A 10,144-nucleotide genomic window follows, 5' to 3' on the forward strand; every position below is an offset into this window, starting at 1 on the left:
AAAAATACATGTAAAATGTAAAATACATGATATAAAATATACAAATATGAAATACGTATTTAATACAATATATTACAAAGGTATCCGCCAATGTCCCCACGGCAATGTCTCAATCGAATCCGGCACGAGATATCGTTTGTCATCGTACGGGCTCAGGGCGATTTTTTTTTCAGATATCGTGTATACTTCATGTAACTTTGATCGTATACATGATTGGCGACGTGTCATTTCGATTTCTTCACGGAGACAGCATGTATAATCATCGAATGTTATAGTTCGCGCGACGACGCTGCTCTTGACACCTTTAGCCTTTTTGGTGTCTTTCTTCCCATCCACCCTCATTGCATACATTTTCGCCCTGAGTCCAACAAACTCGATCATTATCGCACCGTTGTTCTCATCCTTCATCAGACCCGGTACTTTTTTATTTTCAAGAGGTATACCGTACGCATTACCGATCGGCTAATCGCTGGTGTCGAATCTTGTAATATCGCGTTTCATATTTTCATAAATATTCTCACATTCGACATGATATATGAGACTGTCGGTGTCGGTATACATTACTTTACATTTGTCGCGATACAGTGGTAGCATCTACTCGTGGTGAAATTCATACAAACAGATTTTGGAAATGTCAAGTATACACATTCCTACGTAGATCGGCTTGTTGAATTTCACCTCGAGATTACGCAGTTCGATAGCGATTAGGTTCTCTGAAAATACGCTTCTACTATGAAAATTAGGTTTTGCGATCATTGCCTCCGCGCCGTACCGTCCGTCCCATTTCGTTAACAGTTTTACGTCAACATGATTGTGCACATTCTCTATAGTTTTCCCGAATACCGCATTATTCATAAGTTTATATAAATTTTTTTCGAAATCATTTTTTGCAAGGGTTCGGAATTGTGTGTTTAATTCAATATACTTGCGGAGCCATGGAGATTGTGCGAATTTTAACACGCGGTGTATTTGTGTTACGCGGAGACCATGACGCATGCACTGTTGCAATTTGCGATAATGAATGATGTAACGCTTCTTATCGCAAACAGTTGCAAGCAATTTCTCTTCTCGCGTACCGGGCGGCTTGTCGCGCGTCGGACAGAACGGTAGATCGGCGTGCGCGTCGTGAAGATTTTGAGGATACTCCAGATCAACCTCGAGAATGTAACCAGTTGGAATCCGGAGCGATTGCGTTCACGTTAAAAAAGATATCTTCAACCCATTGAAATTTAGCGTAAGGCAAAGGTTGGCACATTGCCCATCCGTATAAATTATTGACGTCAAAGTACATCAGGTATGATGACGGTTTAGATGAGTCATACGACTGCATGTACTTATTATTCGCTTGTGCATATCTACCTGAACATTGACTTAAACCTCCACGTATACCGCGCTCAATGAACAATATCATGTCAATGTCTGTGAGTAGTTCAAATGTAATTTTAGTATATTTTAGCATTGCGTCCCACGTATATCCGGAAAGTGTATAATAATGTGCAGGATCGAGACCATAACTTTGAATACATGTGTCACGAAAATTTTCAAAAATGTCAGCTAATAACAAAACATCTGTTTTTAAATATAAGTCACTGTATTCACCTAGCGTTTGAATAGAGAATCGCTTCCAGACATTCTCAGCGTGCGCGTAATCGCTCTCGGACACCGTATCACCGGTCAGGCTACTGTAAAATGATTCGCGCGGCGGTAAACACGTGTCCTGCAACTTGTCCGCGCAATCCACATATTTATAAGCAAATACACCCTTCCGCCTTAATAAACTAAATTCTTCACTACATAAATTTGAAAATTCTGAACGTACAATTTTTAATTTATCGGTATTGAGATATGACGCTAATTTATCAAGACTAGTATTAAGAAATCTGAATCTATGAATCTATGAATCTATGAATCTTAACTGGACATGTTTTCGTGAATCTTCTTCGGTGGTATCTTCAACGGTTTTGGTAAAAGAAATGTACTTTTCTTTTGTGATTGGTAGTAAACTAACTCCACCTTCAAACGCGGTTGCTATTTCCTTTATTATAAAGTGAGAATCATAACCTGATAAATTGTGGAAAACTATTGGAATGTAATATGAATTTTTATAATTCAAGTTGCAATTTGAATGTGCAGGACCACGATATTTACCGGTTAAATGGCAATGATCGCGCACTCGCGTATCATCCGGCGCGAACAAATTATTACATATATGACAATGTGTCGCGTTACGGTATGCTTCCCACTGTTCTTTTGACAATGGAATCATGGGAACATTAACGGATAAACGCGTCTTAACATTATGTGATAATTCTTCTAGCTGTTTTGTAAACCACGTGACGCAATCAGGATCGCGACGAAATCTATACACGGATAACGTATCGTCAAATGAGCATTGCACGTAATATCCAATGCTAAATACCTGATGGTGTTGGTATTTGTATGATGTTGATTCTTGCTCCATGTTAGATTGCGTCTTCTGCAGCACACACTCCAAATCGGCATATACGATGAAGGGTAGCCGCTCCTTATGTTTGGGATTACGGAATTTCAACCACTTGTCTTTTTCACTCAGTAAAAGAATTGCGCAATCGTTCATCTGATTACAGTCTTTGCTATGGATATTCAACTTTTCTTCGGAATGAAAGTAATGTAAACATCTGTGAATAATAAAAGAAAAAAAATTTAATTTACTATTATTTTATTTAAAAAAATTTATAAACATATTTATAAGAGAATTATTATTTACCGATCACAAATGTATTTTTTGTGTTCCTTTTTACTCAATTGTGATCCCACGAGCCGAGAGAGATTTTTTATCCACGTGAAGTGTCCCACGTTGCCCTCGTCTTGCATGTACAATAAGTTTACGTGTTTGTCCTTCTTGTCATCGGAAAGTCGCAGGGGGATAAATCTTTCCTCTTCGATGCCGTACACATTAATGGAAATGTTGTTATTGAGTCGCTCGAATTTTTTAATGTCTTTTAGCGCGACTGGAAAATCAATATCTCCGAAATTTAAAATTGCTGAATAATGCGGGTTCGACGACACTCTATCACTATTTCTGTCTGCAGGATGTAGAGCGGTGACCACTGACCATGCGAAACATGCACTGTCTTCAGATTGCACGTTCACTCTTTTCAGCATAATAGGTCGTGGTAATGTAAAATGGCATCCCGCACGCATAGGATTATACTTATTTATATTAATAGTTAAATTTAGTATACGTGATAACGCCCACCCACTATCACGTTCTTGAAATTCATCAACGCTAATGTAGGCTCGATGACGTACCGCTTGTACCACTCATCCAAGTCCGATGTTCTAAAAAGATCGCTGTTTCTCGTGGTAATACTCTTATTAGCACGTTTATCCTCCGCTATAAATTCGCCATTGAACGCAATGTTCACTTTTACACTACCATGTCTTTCTAAAACATCCCGCACTCGCTCTAGCACAATGTCTTTAGCATCTTCTAGAAAATGACGAGGCTCAATGTGACGCACATTAATCACTGCACCGGTTAAGATACGGATCTCGAATGCAGTATCTATTTCGCGCCACTCAAGTCTTGCGTTATTAGTATCGTCACTAGTGCTCGCGTAGTTACCACCAACGTGCATAAAACGTTTTTCTAGTCGCACCTTTTCACCCGCGAGTCAAGCGATTCTCGCCACCATAGATTGTCTCTGTCCAATGGTGAGTCGAGGACGCTTGGCACGATTATGTTCCTCGAGTTGTTCGATACACTCCTCACATCTTTGTAACCATATGAAAAATTCACCTAACGTAGCGACTCCGTTTGATTGTTCTAAAAGTTCGCGTTCCGTTCGTTCAAAATTATCCATTTTTATGGAAAAACTATATCTTTTACTAAATCGCACTTGAAAACTAATTGCATAGACTTAGATACAAACTATCTTGCAAACAGACTCGAAAACGTCTAGGGGATGCTCTAAGAGTTTTAACTATATACTTATTTGTAAAGTCACGTGACTATTGAAAAATCACGTGACTAATGAAGTCACGTGACTTTTGAAAAGAATTTTTCAGGTATAATATTAAACGCAGACTATAGTATCCGCATGTTATTTTATTTTGTTTTATTTTATTTATTTATTTATTTAAATATTTTCATGTTTATAAAATCTAGCAGCCTGATAAGGGCGCTGCTTATACGATTAGTGTAGTGGGTAGTGAGGCCCGATTGCGCGCATAAACGGACACAGTTCCATAGTAGGGAAGAGAGAAAGAAAAAGCAAACTCTAACTGGGGTGGAATATACGTAATATAATTTTTATTATTTAATTATTTATAATTTAAATTAGAATACATATGCATATGTAATCTAACTCAAATTATAAATAATCAAATAAAAATTACATTACATATATGAAATAATAATAAAGTCTCTTTACCTGAGCGGCGGTGGTGGTGAGCACAAAGGACTTTCGAAAACATGTTGAGACAAGTTTCTCATTTGTTAGAAAGAAACAATAAACAAAGAAAGTTCGAAATTTATGACAGGGTAATTTGTTATAAAAACAAAAGAAAAAAGAAAGTTTAAAATTTATGATAGGGTAATTTGTTAAAAAGAAACAATAAACAAAAGAAAAAAGGAAGATCAAAATTTATGACAGGGTAATTTGTTAAAAAGAAACAATAAACAAAAGAAAATTTATGACAGGGTCAATTGTTACACAGAAACAATAAACAAAAGAAAAAAGAAATTTATGACACGGTCAATTGTTATAAAGAACAATAAGAACAAAAGAAATTTGAAATTTATTTGACAAGTAATTACCTTTCCCTCTCCCCCCTTCCCCTCCCCCCATTCTATTGTTTGAGTTAGAACCGGCCTAGCCCTACTACTTGCAATTACATAATTTGGCTATTCGTATGCGTATTCCATATTTCAGAGGAGTGTTTATGCGTAACGCGTTACCGATAAGCGGCGCGCGTCTAAATGAAAGCGGTATCGTAAACCTGGACGATGCGGCGGGCCCCGGTACTCACTGGGTAGCGTACGCAAAGAGAGACAATCACGTGATGTATTTCGATAGTTTCGGAAATCTTCGACCACCTAGAGAACTCGTACGATATTTCGGAGACGGTGTGACAAAAATAGAATACAATCAAACGTCCTATCAAACCTACGATCAGAGCATCTGCGGACAACTTTGTCTGCTATTTTTACACTCGATTTAAAGACTGACGTTGCGCTGTTTAAACTCAGTATTCGTTCAAACATGTCGCTAACGCTTACGCTGAGCGGTGAGAGCAGCATTCTGACAGCGAGGTACTCTCCCGTTATAGAGTTGAACGACGATGACTACGAGCTCGGTCTAGCGATCTTTGAAACATATAATACGATACCGAATGTGAATGCTTCGAACAATAAATTTTACTTTGGTAAAGACAACGTGGAGATTACGATTCCCGAGGGATCGTACGAGCTGCATGCCATAAACGAGTTTTTAAAACGCGAGATTTCACAAATACGTCCGCGACGCGACGAGGCTCATTCAAACGTTACGCGCGGTGACATCGCGATTAAAGACAATAATGCTGGGGATGAAGACCCGATAACGATCCGCGCAAACTACAATACGATGAGATGTGAGATCAGATGCGCATACAAAATAAATTTTGGTAAACCCAACAACATCGGCTCGCTGCTGGGATTCACGTCGAAGCGTATACTGGAACCGCGAAAATGGCACGAGTCAGACGTGTCGATCAACATAATGAACGTGAACATTATCCGCGTAGAGTGCAACGTGATCGCGGGCGCGTACAGCAACGACAAAAGCGTGCACGTGATACACGAGTTTTGGCCGAACGTGCCACCTGGATATAAGATTTCGGAAAGGCCGTCGCAGATCATTTACCTGCCGATCATCGTGCGGAGCGTTACAGATCTAACGATACGCGTCGTCGATCAGAACGGACGATTGCTTGATTTTCGAGGAGAAGAAATTACCGTCAGATTGTACGTGCGACGACGACGACTACAACGATAACGTGAACGTGAAATGCTTGTACTAAACGTGTCGGAACACGCGAGAAAAATAAATACAAACATCTTTACAACGAAAACATCAACGTTACAACAGTTATCTGATATTCCTGCTATACCTTTCGATAATATTCAATCATCCAGTTGTTCCAAAAAAAAGCTCACCGCGTCGAACGTTGAATTTTTGAAATCTCTGGGATTCGCGGTGCGACAATGACAGACATTTTAAACATCAAAGACGAGCCGATCTTTGATGATCGCATTGTCAAGATCGAGACTCACACGTACAATCCGTTCGCCAATACAACGTTCGAACACAGCGACGAGATAAGAATACCTATACAACAGCAAGATTTATACACGTTGCCATCTCAAAGTTTTCTATACGTTGAGGGAAAACTTACGATAAAAAAACCAGTTGCGGGATCTGATGTGATATTGAGAAGTAATTGCATCGCTTTCATGTTCGATGAGATTCGATACAAGCTCGACGGTGTAGAGATTGATCGCAACAGGAACGTCGGAATAACCAGCTTGCTCAAGAACTATGTAACTATGTCATCCGATAGAATTATGATTGCGAGTAACGCTGGCTGGGATCCGTGGAATTCTACGAACGGATACTTTAATTTTTGCGTACCGCTCAACATGCTACTGGGATTTTGTGAAAATTACAGATGCGTGGTGATTAACGCTCGTCACGAATTGATTTTGATACGCGCATGCAACGATAACAATTGTCTAGTTCGCGATCCGGCGCGGGAGCCGGAAATTGAATTATTCAAAGTACAGTGGCGAATGCCACACGTCCTGCTGAACGAGATAAATAAACTGGCGATGCTGCGTGCTCTGGAAAGCGGACGATACCTGAGCATGGCTTTTCGTTCGTGGGATCTATACGAGTTTCCGCTACTGCAGCGCACGACCAAACATTCGTGGGCCATCAAGACCGCTACTCAGCTCGAGAAGCCGCGGTACATCATCTTTGCTCTGCAGGCTGGTCGGAAGAACGTTATGCTCGAGAATACGAGCCGATTCGATCATTGTAAACTGACGAACGTGAAATTGTATCTAAACTCGGAATGTTATCCGTACGACGATATGTATTTGGATTTCGATAAAAACAGATGGTCGATTCTCTACGACACATACGTACGTTTCTGTAAAACCTATTACGGATACGATTATCTCGAGCCGAATCAAACTGTTGCGAATTTTCGGCAAAAAGGTCCATTCGTAATTATCGATTGTTCTCGACAAAATGAATCGGTCAAGAGCGCAACCGTGGACGTGCGCTTAGAGTTTGAATGCAAAGAAAACTTGCCCGCGAGTACCACCGCGTACTGCCTCATCATACACGATCGCGTGGTTCAGTACAATCCGTTGACAAATGTTGTGCGGAAGATCACCTAAGAACATTGTCTCGCTTTACATTATTAAAGGAGAGGGGGTGGAAATGAGACTATATATAAACCTACGATGCGCCGAAAGTTGAGGGCAGTCTTCTCGATTATCGATAGAGAGCTCATCATGTCTATACCAACGTTCGTGGACCTGCAAGGTTTTTTATCGTTGGAAGAAAGTTTATCGTTAAGGAGTTTGCTGCTCTCAGAGATGGATTCATTCTCTTGCATTACATTTTTCGAAATCCCGTGCCGTGGCATCGACTCAATAACGCAGACAAACGCCAAGCATCGTGGTTGCTTACGCATCATCACGGATTACGATGGAACAGCGGAACGATTCCATACAGCAGAGCTAAGAAATTGATTACAACGACGCTGACTAGGAACGAAACACCGCCCGTCGTATACGTCAAGGGACACGAGAAACGAGAATGGCTGTGGAATTTGCTTCTGGATGACACGAAAGAAGACATATACGTTGAAAATATCAAGGCGCATTATGAAGATATAAGATCTTTAAACGAGATGGACGTTACGCATACTTTATGTTGTGCACAGCATTCAACAAATTGCGCTTTACAAAATGTATTTAAAATATTCAATTGGTGGCATTGTCATTAATAAACATGCGTTTTTTATAAATATAGTGTTTTTTCTTATTACCCCTGTCTCTTATTACCCCTATTAACTCTGTCGGAATCTGTTTACGTTATTTTTAACGTTCTTTTAGCGTTTTCTAACGTTTGAATCGGAATGTGTTACGAGATTATTCCCGTTCGAGATTATTCCCTAAAGGGAAGATATTCAACGTTGCTTCCCCCTCTACTCGAAGAAATTTCCCCTCTATTGTAACTCATAAGTCGAACTATTTTTTCGTACGATCAGTATTGCGTCAGCCGCTCGGACAAAATGTTCTCCACCAAAGAAAGCAGCAGTGGTACGAAGCATTGCTACGATGCTATGTCGTGCGAGAAGAAATGCGACGCGTAAGTTTGATTTTTTTTAATTCTTTTTATTTTTCAACTTTTATATTATTACTTTTATATTTTATTATTATTATATTATTTTTTATACAGTACGCCGGAGCGTCGCGCGATTCGCGTACTAAGCAGACGATACGCGCTTACGAATACGGGGTACAAATATCTCGAGATTGGCATCAACGTTGGTCCGCCGAGTTACGTGGAAATCGCCATAGGAGATCATCGGGGGAACAAACTTATAATGTCTCTCGAAACATGGAAGGGACTTTACGAACAGCGACAAAATGTTCTGAATCTCCTTCGCACCGACTATAAGGACTTGTTCAATTTTATTAGCGTTGGACCGCTAACAGCCAGAATTTGCATAATCAGTGACGTTAACTTTATACGTTTGGAATCACAAAACGTACGCATGATAATGACCGAGTCGACCGTACGTCGTATGTTCGATTTGGACGGTTGTGTAGATTTAATGTTCGATCGACTAATTAAAATTACTGAAAATGTTGATATGCAGTTTACGCAATTCTCTAATATTGCATCCACCATAACAAACCCCGATCAAGTATCTAACGCGGTACGCGCGAACAGCGTCTTTAATAAACATCGGCTTCTCGATTGTGAGCTTTTGGCTTTAGTATTTAGTATGTAAGAGAAAAATTATTATACCGCTTTATATGAATAAATCAAACATTAAAAAATAAAAAACTTATGTTATCTATTTTTTCTTTATTTTATATACCTCTTTTCCTTAAGAGAAATATCACAATGCAAGCGAGAGCGCACGCGATGAGAGAGAGTGAGAACGTGTAAAGATGGCGGCGTACGAGCAGGAGCGAGAGCGCGTGAAAATACGTACGCGATGTGGGTAGTAAGTGATGAGTGTGAGCGAGAACATACGAGAAATGAGTGCAAGTGAGAGTGTGCGATGAGTGCAAGCGAGAGCGTGCGATGGGTAGGAACGATGAGTGTGTGTGAGAGCGTGCGATGGGTAGGAACGATATGTTCGAGTGAGCACATGTGAGGGATCGGAACGACGAATGTGAATAAGGGTATAAATTAATTTAAAAAATAATTTTTTACAAAAAATAGATATATTTTCTTTTATTACATTTTTTACGTGTTTTAAAATAAGTTTTTAATATAAATATTTTTTGTTAAAGCCAATAATCTTCATAATCGTGGCCGATTAAAGGCGGCATGTCGAAGAGCCGTCTTAAACCGAGAACATCGGCGGTCCCGTACGCGCCAATGGCTCGATCGATCAAGCCGTCATTATAGTAGCGGTTGGCTTTACGCTCCGCTCGCTTTATGATCATTGCATCAATATTGAGAAATCCGCGTATACGGATATTCCAAGGCCAGATCCTACGCTAGAAAATATTATAAATTATTTTAAAAATTTGTAAAAATTAGAAGTATTTATAAGTATTATTAATCAACAGCCACTATTATTAAATTACCTGTTGATCTACAGGCCCGCGCACCGATGTCAATCCCCCTAAAGAAATATCCATTGGTGGACCTGGATGCGGAATTTCTATACGCATCTCGTTATGTAAATCGACGCGTTGCACCGGCGTTTCACCCACATAGATGCACTGGAAAAAAATATAAAAATATTTAATATTTAATATTTATTAAATTCACTTTACCGCACATAAAAAACTTGCACTTACGCCTTCCGCAGGATAGGAGATGTTTAGCCTGAACATCTTGGCAAGCTACTGAAAAAATCG

The 10,144-nt window shown here is 39.7% G+C and overlaps 1 protein-coding gene across 1 annotated transcript; it reads left to right on the top strand.

The window, feature by feature from the left end:
- The first annotated feature begins 6,229 nt into the window (after positions 1-6,229).
- Positions 6,230-7,429, top strand: LOC118646759. Its single transcript, XM_036290370.1, has one exon. The coding sequence runs from the start codon at positions 6,230-6,232 to the stop codon at positions 7,427-7,429; it is 1,200 nt and encodes a 399-aa protein (XP_036146263.1).
- The last annotated feature ends 2,715 nt before the right edge of the window (positions 7,430-10,144 follow it).

The sequence above is a fragment of the Monomorium pharaonis genome, chromosome 1 (assembly GCF_013373865.1).
Source record: "Monomorium pharaonis isolate MP-MQ-018 chromosome 1, ASM1337386v2, whole genome shotgun sequence".
NCBI lineage: Eukaryota > Metazoa > Arthropoda > Insecta > Hymenoptera > Formicidae > Monomorium > Monomorium pharaonis.

Bases quoted from the DNA above. Each gene is read 5' to 3' on its own strand.
- LOC118646759 (XM_036290370.1), top strand. From the start codon at position 6,230: ATGACAGACATTTTAAACATCAAAGACGAGCCGATCTTTGATGATCGC.